This window comes from Camelus dromedarius, chromosome 14 (assembly GCF_036321535.1).
Source record: "Camelus dromedarius isolate mCamDro1 chromosome 14, mCamDro1.pat, whole genome shotgun sequence".
Lineage (NCBI taxonomy): Eukaryota > Metazoa > Chordata > Mammalia > Artiodactyla > Camelidae > Camelus > Camelus dromedarius.
The window spans coordinates 54,981,396-54,998,168 of NC_087449.1; the positions used below are offsets into that span (position 1 = coordinate 54,981,396).

General features: G+C 49.6%; 2 protein-coding genes across 3 annotated transcripts in view; both read left to right on the forward strand.

The window, feature by feature from the left end:
- ASAP3 (ArfGAP with SH3 domain, ankyrin repeat and PH domain 3) overlaps positions 1-4,559 on the forward strand; it is a 43,424-nt gene extending 38,865 nt beyond the window's left edge. Inside the window, exons 19-25 of the mRNA XM_031464333.2 lie at positions 61-176; positions 770-837; positions 932-1,039; positions 1,174-1,369; positions 2,226-2,451; positions 3,024-3,114; positions 3,437-4,559. Of these exons, the coding sequence (XP_031320193.1) occupies positions 61-176; positions 770-837; positions 932-1,039; positions 1,174-1,369; positions 2,226-2,451; positions 3,024-3,102 (793 nt within the window). The 3' untranslated portion in view covers positions 3,103-3,114; positions 3,437-4,559. The remainder of the gene's footprint in view (positions 1-60; positions 177-769; positions 838-931; positions 1,040-1,173; positions 1,370-2,225; positions 2,452-3,023; positions 3,115-3,436) is intronic.
- Positions 4,560-7,866: 3,307 nt separating this feature from the next.
- TCEA3 (transcription elongation factor A3) overlaps positions 7,867-16,773 on the forward strand; it is a 32,810-nt gene continuing 23,903 nt past the window's right edge. Inside the window, exons 1-4 of one of the 2 annotated variants that reach the window (XM_064493938.1) lie at positions 7,867-8,041; positions 12,762-12,824; positions 13,573-13,678; positions 14,138-14,282. In XM_064493938.1, coding sequence (XP_064350008.1) covers positions 7,973-8,041; positions 12,762-12,824; positions 13,573-13,678; positions 14,138-14,282 — 383 coding nt within the window. In that variant the 5' untranslated portion in view covers positions 7,867-7,972. The remainder of the gene's footprint in view (positions 8,042-12,761; positions 12,825-13,572; positions 13,679-14,137; positions 14,283-16,773) is intronic. The other variant, XM_064493939.1, reaches the window with a different exon arrangement.

The window sequence follows — 16,773 nt, forward strand, 5'->3', positions numbered from 1 at the left end:
TGACCCCCTCACCTGTCTGTTCCCTTCCTTCCTCCCTGCCCCTCCCCACCCTTCACCCAGTGGTCACCTGGATGCCAAGGCTGCTGACGGGAACAGTGCCCTGCACTGCGCTGCTCTCTACAACCGACCCGACTGCCTCAAGCTGCTGCTGAAAGGGAGAGCCTCGCTTGGCACAGGTAGGGCTCCAGCATCTCCACCATCAGACTCTCATTCCTCTCTACCCTTCATGGGGGACTTCCTGCCTTATTCCTGCACTGATAACAAACTCGGACTTTGCAGACAGATGGGTTCTAATCCTGGCTCACTTCTGACCACCTCTGTGACTTTAGGGTTTGTACATTCATCTCTTGAACCTCAGCTTCTTCATCTATAAAATGGGAATAATACCACTGACCAAGTAGACCTGCTAAAAGGATAAAATGAAATAACGTTTCTGAAAGTACCTAGTCAAATAAACATTAACTGAATCTGAATAATAGTGGTTGTATTAGCTGCCATTTACTATTCAACCTGTACCTGGTAATGTGCCAAGTGCTCTATGTATAGTTAACTCATTCAGTCTTCACAACAATCCTCACAATGAGTTACAAGTATCATACTCATTTCATAAGGCCCAGAGAGGTTAAGTCACTTATCCAAGGTCACACAGCCAGAAGTAGCAGAGCCAGGATTCAAACCCAGACAATCTTGATTTCAAAGGCTCATCTTAACCTCTGAGCTATAATGCCTCTTTGACCCTGACCATGACCCCTGACTTTACCCCTCACAGTGAACGAGGCAGGAGAGACAGCTCTGGACATAGCCAGGAAGAAGCAGCACAAGGAGTGTGAGGAGCTGGTGAGGTCTAGGGAAGGAGAGGCAGCCCTTGACCCTTTCTCTCTCTCCGCTGAGCCCCTGACCCTCTGAACTGCCAAAGCTTTGTTTTTGGCAGCTGGAGCAGGCCCAGGCTGGGACCCTCACCTTCCCTCTGCACGTGGACTACCCCTGGGGAATCTCCACTGAGCCTGGCTCTGACAGTGAGGAGGATGAGGAAGAGAAGGTATGTCTCAGCCCTTGTCTCTCAGGCCTCCAGACAGCAGAAGGAAAGAGCCAGATGGGACCTGATGTGGGGAGGAGCGGGGCTAAGCTAGAGGAACCAAGGCTGTCCTCCTTCCCACCCTTTTGCCCCAGCAGCGCTGCCCTCTGAAGCCCCCAACCCAGGTCCGCTGGGCCAGTGGGAGGCTGGACATCAGCAACAAGACCTATGAGACCATCACCAGCCTGGGATCAGCTGTCCCTAAGAACCAGAGTGAGGATTGCCCCCCACCTTTGCCGGTCAAAAACCCTTCTCGGACCATGGCACAAGGGCGTGCAGGACATGCCAGTGGAGGTATGGTTGGCTGCCAAGAAAAATGCTTCTCATACCATTCATTGAGGGCCTACTGTGTGCTGGGGCACTGAACTAAGAATGCTTTGTTAGTCCGTATCATCCTCACTGCCACCTGTCAGATAGGGGTTCTCATCTCCCCCTAACAGGTAAAGGAAGAGATGTTAAGTAATATACCCAAGATCCCACAGCTAATAAGTCCCTGATGTGGGCTTCAAAACCAGGTCTGTCTTATCCCAAATCCCTCAATGCTTCACTTAAATAAAAAGAGAGAGAAGCATTTATTGAGCATTCACTGTGTCTTGAGTCCCTTGGGGCCTACTGAGACACAGTCTAGTAGGGGAGATAAAAACTGGAATGTAATTCATTATAATATAAGACACAGTGTGATATAGAACATAAATCCCAAAAGGACAGAAGCAAGTTTTGTTGACTGCTGTTTCTCTAGCACCTATCACAGTGCCTGGCTGCTGTCAAAAACTATTTGTTGAGTGAATAAATAAGCTTGTTCTGGGAACTCAGGAGAGAGAAGGAGCCTATCCTGTTGGACTGATGGGAAGGCTTCTCCATGGGGGTAGCATCAGAGCTGAGCCTGAGGGATGAGCAGGAGAGTTCAGATCAAGGAGAGGGTGAGAGCAGAAGTGAAACCATGAGTCAGTGTGGCCCTGGCCATCATGAATGAATGGGGTGAACAATGAGACTGAAGCATGATGGGGAAGACTTGAAGCAAAGTGCTGGAAAGGGAGATGGGGAGGGGGGAGTTGGGAGAGAACCATGATACATCCCAGAGGCCAAAAACTGCTTTGAAATTGAGCACGGAGTAAGTGATAAAGACGGGCTTTATCACTTCTGATTTCAGATCGTTCTGAAGTTCCCAGCCTGAGCTCGGAGTCCCCTGGGGCCTCTGAGAGCCTGGGCAGTCCAGCCTCCTCCTCCTCCAGCCTCACAAGCCCGGCAGAATCTGGAGGTCCCAACCAAACCCTACCCAGCTCTGAAGAGGGCCTCTGGGAGCCCCCGGGCCCCTCCCGACCCAGTCTGACATCTGGAACCACCCCTGCAGAAATGTATCCCCCTGTCAGGTTCAGGTTGGTGAGCTGGGCAACCTGGGCAAGTCTCCTGACCTCTCTGAGCCTCCATTTACTTCTCCATCTCTACACAGCACCTGCCTAAAGGTTGGAATACCTTCCAGCCCCTAAGCCCATGACTGATACAGAAATGCTGGACCTTAAGTGGAGGGTGATTGGACCCTTCCCCCCTTCACACACCTGCTCCCGAGTCTGGCCTGGAGAGCTGGGGAGAAGTCTGGGGCTCAGACTGCTGAAGATAGAGTATCGAAGGCCCTGTCTGTGTGGCTTGTTCAGGGGGCTCACAGTGGGGTCTTCTCTCTGACCCCACCTCTAACCCAGGCTCCAATTCTCCCTTCCTTGTAAACCCTTTCAGTTAGGAGTTCTGGAGTAGACATGGGGAAATTTCCAGAGCCCTCCAGAGGTCAATTTCAGGCTTCTGGAGCCTGAGATAGACACTGCCTCAGGGCCTCGTGGACTCACTACCCACCCATCCTAACCCCCCCAGCCTTGCTCTATGTCTGAGCCCTTTCCTCCGACTCTAAGGGGCTCTCTGGACACAAGGGTCACATTGGCCTTTCCCTGCCTTCCAGCTCTGAGAGCACTCGCTCCTATCGGCGGGGGGCCCGCAGCCTGGAAGACTGTCCTTCAGCCAAGCAGCCTCTACCCTGAAGGAACATGCCGGTAGGACTCCAGGACTGTGGTTTGAGGGGCGGTGACAGGGTACCTGAGAGGCAGAGTTGATCAAGAGTAGGCATATTACAACTGGGTATCCATCACCCAGCATTTAGTTGATGCCTGTTGTTGAGACATGTGATAATACGAACCTGGGCTCTGGAATGTGAAGGTCTTGGAAAAGTGGCTTCATTTCTTCAGGCCTCAGTTTCATTATCTGTAAAATAGAGATAATTTCATCTACCCACAATAGGACAGTTTGAAACTGAGATAAACAGCTGCTATATAATAGGTGCTTAGGAAATGTCAATTTTCCTCCTTGTCTCCCCAGGGTGGCTTCACTGAAGGAGATGGCTCAAGGACTGGGGTTCTCTCGACAAGTTCTGTGCAGCTTTTGCAAGAGTAGCTCCTTGCTGGCCCTCGCGTGCCTAAACCACCCGGATGCAGAGCCCAGCGTTCAGAGCTCATCAGACCAGGGCTGTGTTTCTTCCATCAGTCTGGGGAGCTCCAGCCTGCCTTCATCATTCTGCAGACCAGGGATTCTGCCAGACTAGGGACTGGCTTCTCAGCCATTCATTAGCCTTATATTCTTTGACTGAGCTCCAGCTCTTTGTCCATTCCTGTGCTAGGCATTACACACGCCACAGGAATAAGACAAGGGTCCTGCAGATGTGGTCTCTTTCTGGGCAGCTGGTCCCAAGAATTAGGCTTGGAAATGGGCAGGGCTAGATTCCAGAGGATGGTTCTGGGATCAGGGGCAGAATGACAATCAGTTGGCTTACACCTGAGTAACACTGCACTTGTGTCCTGCCCATATCCATTCTGGTTGGTCAGTGCCCATGCTGTACTGGCTGTTAAATAAATATTCTGATTATCACTCCTTTTGAGGGACAGCACAGCCTTGTGGGGGACCTCTGCTAGATTCCCCAGCCAGGAAGTAGAGTAGAGCTCACCCCTATTTGCCTGCTCTCATTGATTTAGCAAGAAGGAAAAGAATGGTCTGGAAGGATTAATCCATACTTCTCTCCTCTTTCTCTTGGTCAACTCAGGAGCCTTCCAGTCTCAGGGGAGGAAAGGGCCAAGAAAGGAGAGGGATAGAAGTGGGAGAGCAGAAACTTACAGATTCTGCTTCCTAGTGCCAGAAAACCCACCATTGCTTTCAGCCCCATATTGGAAAACAGATACACCTAAGCCATCATCAATCTCTAACACATCAGCTTTATGGGCACTGGGCGCTGAGCCCTGGCAGGGATGGACCAGGACAAACAGGGAAGCCAAAGGATGCCAATGGCCAGTGCAGCAGCCTGGCCTGGGAGGCCAGGCTGTTTACCCTGGAGATCTGACAGGTCTGTGCTCCCACAAGAGCAGTGTTGTTTTCAGAGCCCCTGGTGTCTGGTTTTGTTCATCTCAGACTTATTATTTCACTCATCTCTAATAAAAGATTTTTTGATAAATTCCGGTGGCTTCATTTCTGTGCTCTGAAGAGCCACAGGGAAGGGGGTTTTAGGGCTTGGAATTCTGTCTCTGGACCTGGTAAGGGGGACAGCCTAGTGCAGAGCAGTGTTTTGCAACGAGGGGTGATTTTGCCCCAGGAGACATTTGGCAAGACAGAAATATTTATTGTCCCCAACTGGAAGGCGCTGCTGGCATCTAGTGGCTAGAATTCAGGGATGCTGCTAAACATCCTACCATACACAGGCCACCCCCACCCCCAAAACAGCGAATTGTCCAGTCCAAAATATCCGTAGTGTCAAGGCTGGGAAACCCTGGTGTAAGGAAAGAGCACTGGACTAGGAGTCTGGAGACTTGCAGTTTGGCTCTGCCGCAGTCTCTGCTTCAGTTTTATCTCCCGAGACAAGGGTTTGGGGAAAGTTACTTATTTGTGAGGTGATCTCAGGAAGCATAATGAAGGAGTAGGGAACTGAAACAGAAGGTCAAAAAGCAGTAAAGAGTATATTAATGAGGGGGTGCCACCGTGAGCAACAAAGGTATATTGAGTTGGAGACCTTTGAGAGACTATATTGGGTAGAACATGCCTTCAACTCGTCCCATCAAGAGTGAAGAAAGTGGTGTATTTATCACCAACTCTGGTCTCTCAGTGGTTCAAGGATCCTTTCTGGGGGTGTTATTTCCTAATTCTTAACTTTCAGCCTGCCCTGAAGCCTGCAGTCAGATGCAGGGAGCTGTTGGAGGCATGTCCAGCCATGGCCTGCTGGTGACCTCCAGGTGGACAGGTAGGCGGAGAGGATAATAGTGGATCCCAACCATGTCTGATATGGTTGAGCAGTGCAACTCTGGGCCTTACTGGGACTCAGGCTTCCAGTCTGTTCAAGGAAGGGATTGAACCCCATGTTTTCTTAGGATCTCTCAAACCCCGATGAAGTATTGTCTTCTTTGGACGTCACACAACTCACGGTGGGAACTGGGTGGAAGTTTGAGGAAAATCAAAGCTGCTTTTTTTTATAAGGCAATCCTAAGTAATTGCAGACAGCTGTCCCTTCAACCCAGAGGGGTTTGCCTGGGGGGTTGGCTGAGAGGTTTTAGTCTAACCTAAAAGTGGCCTACAGTGCTTTGCGTGGTTAGGCCCCACCCACCTCTGACTTTCTGCCTCTCCCCTCCCCACACTCCTCTTACTTCTGTGCTGTAGACACACCAATTTTTTGGTTCTTTCAACCCTGACACACCAAGCACCCTCCCTTCCCTAAGCTCTGCACATTCGGAACTCCAGGAGGACTGTTTTTTCCCTCTCAGGATGCTCAAGGCTAAAACTGCCTGGCACATACTAGGTGCTCAATAAATACATGAATGAATGAATGTTTCTTCTTCTCTTATGTTAACTTTCCTCCTCCTCCCCTCAACTCCTACTCAGCACTTCTGCCTAAAGTTTAAACTTCATTTCTTCAGACATGACACCCCGACTGGTACAGGTCCCCTCAAATATGTCCATAAGGTATCCCCCACTTCTTCCTGACCCTCACCTCAGTTGTGATAATGTAGAATTGATGATGTCTACATTTGTTTAAGCTTTTTCTTACCCACAGACTAAGTTTCAAGCTTTCTGGGACTGGGTCTGTCTTGCTCGTTGCTTGGACATTCAATACATATTTGTTGAATAAATGAAAAACTCACTCCTTCCTACTTTGGTCCCAGGTCACACAGCAGCAGTTAGAAGTGTTAGTCAAAATTTTAGAAATGGAGACCTGATTGGAGAGAAAAGGTGTTTATTTGGGAGTTGTTAGCCCTGCAGCCTGAGAGACACAGATTCAAGAAGCATTTGAATTTTTTGTTCTGCGTGACTACAAAATGGAGGAGGCCTATAAAGACAAAAACCACAAGGTTACAGTTAGTTACAGGAACTCTTTGTTATCAAGAATTATAAATTTCTTGTGTTTTTAATTTTTTTTCTTTTTGAGGGGGAGGTCATTAGGTTTCTTTCCATTTTTCTTTCATGGAGGTCCTGGCTAAGCAGGCATCCTACCACTGAGCTATACCCTCCCCCTAGGAGCTGGCAAGAAGTAAGGTGCTTATTAAGCAAGGATCAGTCGGGGTCTGAAATGGTTACACAGTTACAAGGGGAGAACTTGAGACCATAAGGTTTGCAGCTGGCAGGTGTTGTTCTGAGTACTCTTGGTAGTGTCCTTGGGTCTCGTACAGTTCAAAGAAAGTTCAGGTTATCAGTGGTGCAGAGATGTGTCTGAGACCAGATCCTCAATGGCCACCCGACTTCATTTTTGTATGCTTGAACTGTGATCATTCCATTTTAATTTCAGTTTGTCATCAGAAACCAGACAAGTACATTCTGTGACCAGGGATTGGGGTTCTCTAAAGTTCTCTCCCGGAAGTCTGGAGATTTCATTGAACACCCCAACCTACAGCTCCCTACCCTGCACACACTGTGGACCACTTTTCATGCATCCACTCCAGGCCCATAAGTAGCCTCTCCCTCCCCACACATAGATTATTTTCTGTCAATTAAGCTCACTTGTTTAGGAAGGGATCTGGGTCTGCTGGGAACACTTGAAAGGTCCTTCCACAGGAACACAGTTGTGTGCACAGCTGTGGGGGCACTGTTTCGTCTCCTCCCTTCCAGACCCAATCCCACTGGGGAGGCAGTGTTCTGACCCTGAATAAATAAAGAGCATCCATGCACTTGGATCCATATTTTTTGAAGTTTGGTGCACTTAAGAATCTCCCAAGCTCTCACTATTCAGAGTGCAGGCGTGGGACCAGCAGCACCAGTAGCACTCGGGGAGCTTGTTGGAAATGCAAAACCTTGTTGTAACAAACCAAATTGACGGCTACAGTGGGCCTAGATACACGCGTGTGCACAGGCTGTGTGCACAAATGAGTGAGCACAGGTTAGGATAGAGTTGGATTTAATGATCATGCAAAAATAATATAATTCGAGTGCACCAAATTGCCTCCACTTGGACACAGGCACGCTTTGGGCGGCAATGGTGCAGAGACACGGGAGCCCAGGACTCCTGTGTCCCGGGACGACAGCCTCCCCACTCGCTAGAGCCTTCCTTCCCAAACCTCCCTTCAGCTCCCGGCTCCCCCAGGACCAGCCTGAGGCGCAGGGCCCGCTGTCCCAGTCTGTCCCTCTCAGGAGGCCCGACTGGCGAGCGCGGGCAATCTTTGCCCGGGCGAGTCCTTGAAGTCTATATTTAGTGCACGCCACCCCTCCCCCACTGTCGGGAGGCGGGCGGCCGAGGGGGTGTGGGGGAGAGCCCCGCCCCCGCCGGCCGTGCGTGTCGGGTGTGTTTGGGCCCGCGCGGGTGGCGCACCCGCCGCCTTTGCGCCTCCCACCCCTGAAGTCTGGCTGCGGCCCCTGCGACCCGCGCCCCGCCGGGCGTCGCGGGCCGACATGGGCCAAGAAGAGGAGCTCCTGAGGATCGCCAAGAAGCTGGAGAAGATGGTGGCCAGAAAGAACACGGTGAGGCTGCAGAGTTCGGGCCACAGCCCCCGGGAGGCACGGCGCGTGCGAGCCGGGAGTCCCGGGGGCGCGTGCTGGCTGGGCGCCCGGGAGGCGCGTGCGGGACTCAGGGACCCGAGGGAGGCGCGGCCGGGGCTGGACTGAGCGCCCCTTGGGGACTGCTGGCACCTCGAAGTCTGCGAGTGTGCTTGGCCCGGGGCACCGGGGGTGTCGTGCGGGCCCCGAAGACCGAGCTTGTGCACGTCGGTCTGGATGTGCAGAGTTGGGGCCCCTGGGGAGCTTGTGCAGGGCGCGGGAAAGAGAGTGAAAAGACCGGGACCTGGAAAAGGACTTTCGGAGCCCCGGGACACGGCGTGTGCAAAGCCAGGGGAGCGACGGCGACTGCGGGAACGGGTTGGGATGGTGGGGGACAAAATCCTGGGTGGCCCAGGAAGGGGCAAAGAAAGTTGAGCTGAACTTGAGCTGAGCCGCATCTGCCCCGCAGCCCAAGAGAGGATCTGGTGTAGAAAAGCGAAGGGCCTCGGATCCCGCAACCCCACAACTTGAGGCTCCAGGAGCTGTTCTGTTTGCAACTCTCCCTTTCCTTGGCCGCGGGGTGGGGCCGGGGCGGGCGGGAGCCGAACAGGTGTCGGGCAGCCGCTGCGCCCACGGGGCCCGCGGGGCGGGGGAAGACGGGCCGGCTGGAGGCCTGGGCTGGGGGCAGGGGAAGCTGGGGGGAGAGCGGGACCCAGAGGTTGAGGGGAATCAGGCCTGGCGGCCGTACCTGTGGGTGCCTGAGTGCTCAGTGCCAGGAGTCCTCAAGCGCGGGCTGACTTGAAGTTAATATTTGATCCTCCCCGTGATCTTTGCCTCAAGCTAGCTGCAGCCCAGTTGCCTAGCCAGCAAACTTGGCCTTGGGACAGGGAGGGCCAGGGCTCACCAGGAGAGGGAAGAAAGGGGAGGCTAGTCCAGCGGTCATGCCCCCCTACTTCACTCTGTCCTAGGGCTCTCCTCCTCCCACCATCCATAACCACGTCCTGGAGCAAGACCTGCGTTTCCAGCATATTTTGTAATCCTAGGAGCTTGGAAAAACGATGGACCCTAAGGGTGGGAGGAGGGAGGGTTGCTGGATCCATGGAATGTCAGGGAGCCCCAGAGTAGACATGGGCAGTAATGAGTTGGTGCCCATATAAAGACCAGAGCCTCAGTTTCTTCATCTGTAAGAAGATGAGATTACCTTCTTCCTGGGAAGGAGTGTCACTGGATTTTTGTCTCTGCTGGTAGTGGTGAGGGTGGAAAAGATGTGAAGCCCTTAGGAAGACTTGGACTGGTGCTTGGGAAGGGTTAGAGAGTGACATCTGCTTTTGCACAATCAGAGGAAACACAGAAACCTGCAGTGTTGGGAGCCCCGGTCCCGGGATGCTCCAATGTCAGTGAAACTGAGCCTCAAGTCATCGGGAGCATTTTCCCAACTGGGGGGCAGCAGAGCCCAGCCCAGGTCTCCTGAACCAGATTCCACCTCAGGTTATCCCAGGCCTGCCCCTTAGTGGCCCCAGATTTGGACCAGAAGATTCTGGGCCTCTGGGTGAGAGTCGGGGAGGGGTGGAGGGATAGGGAAGCTTAGGAGACCTGGCTTAGGAGAAAGGCAGCTTGACTGAGGAGGAAGGGACATGCCCTGGCCTCCCCTCACTCCTTTTTTGGACCTAGACCCACCACTCTACTTTCCCTCTCTGGCCTCGATTTCCTCTTCTGTGAAATGGGAAGAAGAAATGGTATCCCTTGTCAAGGGTTCCTGTGGAAGTACCCAGAGCTCTCTCCAGGAAAAATGCAAGTCTGGCCACAGGGTCCCTGTAGCAAGGAGCCAGTCTGCAGCCACGTCTGCGCCTGGGTTCTTGGCAGCATCTGGGTGGGCACAGAACTCTGGGCATGTGACAGAGAAAGGTGGGGCCTGCTCTGGGAGCGACAGTGGACCCGCCCAGTGGTGGTTTGGGAGAGGAGGGCACACTTCCTGTAGTAAGACGGATCTTCCACGTTGCAGCTCAGGCCCGGAGTTTACTGCCAGCTCCTGAAATCCCAGCAACTTAGGGCTTTTGTCAGATGCTGTGAGCATGCACCAACTGTAATAGCTTCAAACAGCCTAACACCAGGAGTCACAGCTACACATGCACGTAATCACATATAACAAACATAACTACATACATGCAGCCACACACAATATTGCTAAACAAGCAACAATGAACATAACTGCGTGAGATGTGTCACTGACCCTGACATGACTGACACACTGACCATTATATTTGTAGAAAGATACACAAAGACAACTACACACATGCCTACACAAGTGCATGCACACAATCAGCTACACCCAGACATGCAAAGCTACAAACTTAGCGAACAGCCGCACTTACATGTTCAGACATAACTCAGGCATCATCCCACAAAGACAGATAAAAACATCAGCTCCCACTGGACCAGAGATCCTGCTGGCTGCGTATGCCATATGCACATGTGGAGAGACACACCTGGCAACATTTGCACAACTTTGTGAGCCCAGCTACAACTGGGGCTCATGGCTCTTCTCCACCATGACCCAGTTATACAGTGTGACACACGGAGACTCATGCCCAGTGGTGAGCTGGAACTGGCTTAAACCCAATTGTTGAACTTTCAGGAATTTTGCAAACCAGTTATTAAGTACAGCCATTGTTTTTAACATTAAATTATATGCTTACAATTAAATAAATTATGTTAAAAACAAAGGTCATATAAGAACTCCAAAGTCATTACTTCCTTATTATTTTATTACATTTTACTGTCATCTGTGGTCTGGAGGTTATTTAATTCTGTTATATCAATATGGTGGAAGTACTGAGCAGTGGTCTCATGTCACACATCTCTTCCCAATACCTCCTTCAGTGCAGTGGCAGCATCTCGGTAGCTTGACATTAGGAAATTGGCAAACACTACAGACGAATTTCTTCCTTTGAGAGCTTGTTGCTTAACACTGACCAACATACCAGTGTACTTGTTCGTGCTGAAATTTCCATGATTGTACACATTCAGACAGATCTATGTCCATACCTACCTACACGGTTGTATAGTGGTTCGAACCTGAAAGGCCTGAGTAAGAATCCCAGGTCAGTTCCTTGTAACTTTGGGCAAATTCACCTCTGTGTCTTGGATTTCTCTTCTGTGAAAATGGGAATAGTAATAAGACCTACCTCATAGGGTCATTGCAAGATTTAAGGGAGATAATGCATGTAGAATACTTGGAACAGTGCCCAGCAGACAGTAAGCCTTTAATTAGTGGTACAGGCAGTTATATGCCCACAAGTTCACATGCACACTCATCCACAGTTCACCCCTCTGAAAACAGACTGTGAACTCAAGTTCTAAGGAAGGCTGAGGAGGGCAGCCCCTGGGACATGGCCCAGGAAGCCTGGTAGGGCAGGGGTTGGCAGCTGGCAGTGGGGCCAGGGCAAGGGGCATACAGGATGGAGTCAGCTGGTGCTCCCCAGGGAACCAGTCTCCGGACAGGAGGCCTAGGCTGGCTTCTAGGAAGTGCATGGGAAGGAGAAGGCTGAAATGGAAATGGGTCAGGGGTTGTTCCAATTTTCACGTCTGCATCTCCTTTCTTCCCCTCCCTCTCTCCCCTCCCACCTTCTACTTTCTGCTTTATTCACCCATTCAGGGAGCACGGGGCTGTTGCTGAACCCGGAGTTCTCAGAGATTAAACAGTCCTCTTTACCTGAGAGAAAAGAAAGTATATGTCCATACAAAGTCTTGTACGGGAATATTTCCAGCAGCTTTATTTGTAGTCACCCCAAGCTGGAAACTACCTGCAGTCCCATTAACGTTAAAGTGAATGGATAAACAAATTGTGGTGTGTGCATACAATAGAAAACAACTCAGTAGTAAAATGGAACTGTTCAGCTGTGCAGCAATATGGATGAATCTCAAAATAATTACACTGAGTGAAAGAAGCCAGACAAAGAATCCATTACAGTCACTTTCTGTAAAACCCTTAAAAATGCAAGCTCACCTATAGTGAGAGAAAGCAGAATAGTGGTGGCCTGGGGTTGGGGGTGTAGGGAGGGATGGAATCTGAAGGGACACAAGGAAAGTGCTGGGGATGCTGACTGTATTCTTATCTTGATTGTGGTGATGGTTTCAGGGGTGTGCACATATATCAAAACTCATCACGTTGTAGCCTATAGTATGTGTGGTTTATTGTATGTCAATTATACCTCAATAAAACTGTTTTTTTAAAAAAAAAGCCATGGTCCTCAACCTACAGAAGCTGACAGTTGGGAAGTGAGGGGAGCCAGATGTGGACATGAAAGCAGAAGCAATAAGCTGTGAAGGAATTAACTTTAGAGGAAGAGATGGGGAAGGGGAGAGCATGCCCTGGGGAAGGAACAGCGGAACCCATGGCTGGGGGTCAGGCTGAGTGGTTCAGGCTGGACTCTGGTTCAGAGGGGCTTGAACCCAGCTAGGCAGTAAGAGGTGGAGTCAGACAGCTGGTCTGGGGCAGACGCTTTTCCTTCTCTCCTCCTTCCTGTTCCCTGTCTGTCCTTTGACCACTTGTGTGTCCTGTGTCCTTGTGTACCTGTGTCCTGCCGCTGGAACAGTCTCCTCCCTACCTCCTGCCTCCTCCTTCCCACTGAGATCATACAATGGTCAGAGAGGGGCCTGAGGCAGAACCCACAGGCCTCAGCGCTCACCTTGTGGCCTCCCACAGGAAGGGGCCCTCGACCTTCTGAAGAAGCTGAACAGCTGTCAGATGTCCATCCAGCTCCTCCAGGTGGGGGGACAGGAAGCCCCGGGGCAGCGCCTGGGTTGGAGGGCAACCTTGTTGGGCAGAGAAGGACCCTGGTGGGGGAGCCCTCGAAGGATGTGGTCTGGGAAGGATTTCTGCTGGGAGGACCTTCAAGGTTGTCTGAGGGTGGGAATCGAGGCTTTTAGATGGTGGCAGGATATCTTCCAAGCACGTGGGGCCTTCTGGGTCAGGAGGAAAAGACTGCCTTGCTCTCCTTGAATTTCCCAATTCCCAAGGCCCTGGGCCTGTGGGATCCAGGAGGCCAGTGGCCCAGGGAGAAGGAAAAGTCCTCCATTTTTAGATCCTCCGTGTGTTACCCATGTACTCTCAGACTTTACCAGAAGCTCTTGGCCCTGAAAACTTAACAAATACCCAAGCTATAGTAGCCAGAGCTGTGTCTTAAACTGAAACTTGAACTCAAAGACAGCAGAGGGCAGAAAATGAGGAGGGGTCCTGGTCATTAGCCAGACCCACCACCACCTTGGCTTCTCCCCAAAGCCACAGTTACCCATCAGAGCAGGGGGCTGGGCCTTGGGCCCTGGACCTTACTAAGAGCAGCAGGTCATGGCCTCAGTTATAAGGTCAGGGTTATTATCTTGGCCACAGGTCTGAGCTGGGGCTCCGGAGAGGCTAGGCCAGTGGAAGAGAGTAGTTGAGCTGGGACAGGTCTTGCAATTAGGGAGCCAATCCAGTATGTGCATTCCCAGACCGGCCTCTAACCCCCTCTTTGCAGACCACCAGGATTGGAGTAGCCGTTAATGGGGTCCGCAAGCACTGCTCTGACAAGGAGGTGGTGTCCTTGGCCAAAGTCCTCATCAGAAACTGGAAGCGACTGCTAGGTGAGAGGGGCAAGATTGCCTTGGGCCAAGTTTCTCTCCCAACGCTTGGGATGGACGGTGCCTGGCTTATAGCAGGCATTCGGTGTGTGGTTGTTGAATGACTTAAGTGACAGAGGGCCTCTAGCAGAAGTGCCAGCGTTTGTCTACACAAGTGTGAGATTTGTAGATGGGTGAGTTTTTGTGTACATATCCCTATGTGTGTATTTCTGTGTATACATGTCTGTATGCACACGTTGGTATGAATATGGGCATAGGTGTGTGCAAATGTCTTTCTGTGTCCATGTGTGAGCTTGGGTTTGTACGCACGTGCATATTGTATATGCATTTGTGTCTAAATGTGTACTTTTGCGGGGAGGGGGAGGCTGTCCCAGTCCCTGCCCTTTGCTCCTTCCTCCCCAAAGTCCAGGGTTTGGCTGAGACTGGGAGAGTTGAGGAACAATGTCACCATTTTGTTTTTAGACTCCCCAGCGCCTCCCAAAGGAGAAAAAGGAGAGGGAAGAGTAAGAGCAAAAAAGAAGGAAAAAGGGCTTGACTGTTCCAGTTGGAAGCCAGAGACAAGCCTTTCTCCACCAAGGAAAAAACACGTGGAAGAGCCCAAAGACAGGTATTTTTCCTGGGATGGAGAGAAGGGGGGGCCAACGCTTGTCACATACTCTGGCAGCAGCTCTGTTACACAGTGACATTTAATCCTCACACCCAGGAGGTGGTTATTGTCATCTCCTGCAGCACCCCCTCTGGGAGGCTTCTTGGCTAAACCAGACAGATTCACGTGACCCAAATAGGCTGTCAGTGGCACGGGATTCACCTAGAAGGATGCAGGGACAGGGGAAGCAGTGTGCTAGCAGGGCAGCCTCAGGTGTTTCTCACCACCAGGAGTTCTCATAGGGGACAATGCAGCATCCAGAGCTATTCTCTGGCCCATGCAGGTTACAGTACAGGTGCAGGGAATGAGACCTCAATAGGTAGGAACCTCTTGACTTAGAATTTCCATGTCCCAAGTCTTATAACTGTCCCATAGACAAAGCTTCCAGGATCCCAGCAAGGGTGACAACCATTTACAAGATTCACTGCACTTGGGGTAGCCCTGAAGTTGTGGTTTTCCACTTACTTTCATCGCCCTTGCCATGTAGATACAATTTACCAGTCAGGACTCATTTGTACTAGAAGCAAGATCGCCTCGTAATGCAGCTGAGTTTCCACCGTGGTCAGGGTTCCAGGTAAGTGGGGCTAGGAACTTACTTGTCCACAGAGAAGGAAAAACATTTTGTTGGCTTTTTATTCAAAACTGCCATTTAGCGATGTAGTTATGACAAAACTACAGCCAGCATAGTACTCAGTGGGGAAAAACCGAAAGCCTTCCCACTAAAATCTGGAACAAGACAAGGATGCCCATTCTTACCACTTCTATTCAACATAATCTTGGAAGTCCTAGCCACAGCAGTCAGGCAAGAAAAAGAAATAAAAGGGATCCAAATTGGAAAAGAAGAGGTAAAACTGTCACTAAATGTGGATGACATGATACTATATATAGAAAACCCTAAAAGCTCCACACAAAAACTGCTAGAGCTGATAAAAGAATTCAGCAAGGTAGCAGGATGCAAGATTAACATAGTGATGAGGAAGCTGAAGTTTGGGGAGCAGAATCTTACCCAAGATCGATCACACAGCCATGATGGGACAGAGTGGGATTCCCATCTTTGTCTGTTGGACCCCCAGACCACTACTGAGGCCTCAGCTCTGCACCCATCCCCCTTGCCCACCCCAGCCAGGGTCCCTCAAATTGCATGACTTTCTGATTGACCCAAATGCTTTATCCATGATGGTAGATAAAAGCCTTCATGGATGTATAAGTAAGTCCTACGTATTCCCTGTAACTAAAAAGATCGCTTAATCCCTTGGGGAGAGGTCATCTAATAGATAAGGAGTGAGACTAGATAATAGACAATGTGATCCCTGATAGACCAGTGTTTTTAATTACATACCTCTTCACCCAATATATCCACTACAAGGAACTCATTTTGAGGAATTAATCAGATTAAACAAAGATGATATGTTCTGTGGGTAACATTTTTCAGCTGGGGTTTCTGAAACATTTTTCCCTCCAAACCCTTTTTAACTGAATGCTTATTATAATCCTATATAATAGATGTTCTGTGGAGAACACTTTAGGAAATGATGCTATAAGAGGGGTGATTCTTGACCAAGAGGGAGGCATACCTCCATCACACCACTCCTATTTTTGCTTGTAAAAATAACTGTGAAAAGAGGGGAGGGTATAGCACAAGTGGTAGAGCACATGCTTAGCATGCATGAGGTCTTAGGTTCAATTCCCAGCACCTCCTCTAAAAATAATAGTAGTAGTAGTAGTAGTAGTAGTAATAATAATAATAAACCTAATTACCCCCTAAAAATTAAAAAAAAATTTTAAGTAAAAAAATATAATAAATAAACCTAATTACCTCCCATTTCTATAAAAATTAAATAAGTGAATTTTATGTATATGCATAGGAAAAAAGATGTGAATGATATATACCAGGATGGTAATAGTGATCATTTTGGGGTGGAGGATTGAGAGGTTTTTTCCTTCTTCTTTTTGCAAATCTCTGTATTTCTAATTTTTTCCCAACAAATCTGTACCAATTTTGAAATAAGGGGAAATAATGAAACTATTTTTAAGAAAGCAAAAATATATGTGTGATTGTAATTAAGAGAAACTTCATGTTTATTCTATGTTATACAATAAAATTTTTAATCTGTATTGTTGGGTTTTTTTCACAATGATCCTGTATTGCTTTTGTTTGTTTCCTTTTTTGTTTTGAGGGGAGGTAATTAGGTTTATTTATTTATTTTTAGTGAAGGTACTGGGGATTGAACCCAGGACTTTGAGCATGCTAGGCATGTGCTCTACCACTGAGCTATACCTTCCCCCTCTGTATTGCTTTTGAACTCTGAAAAAGTAATAGTTCTTTTAAAAAATGAGCAAAGGTGATAAAAATCTGTTGTAGAAATAATGGAAAATATTAAAAAGTAGGGAAAAAATCACTCATATTCCCACCACCCAAAAACAATCACTCAGTATTTTGGTATATGGTTTA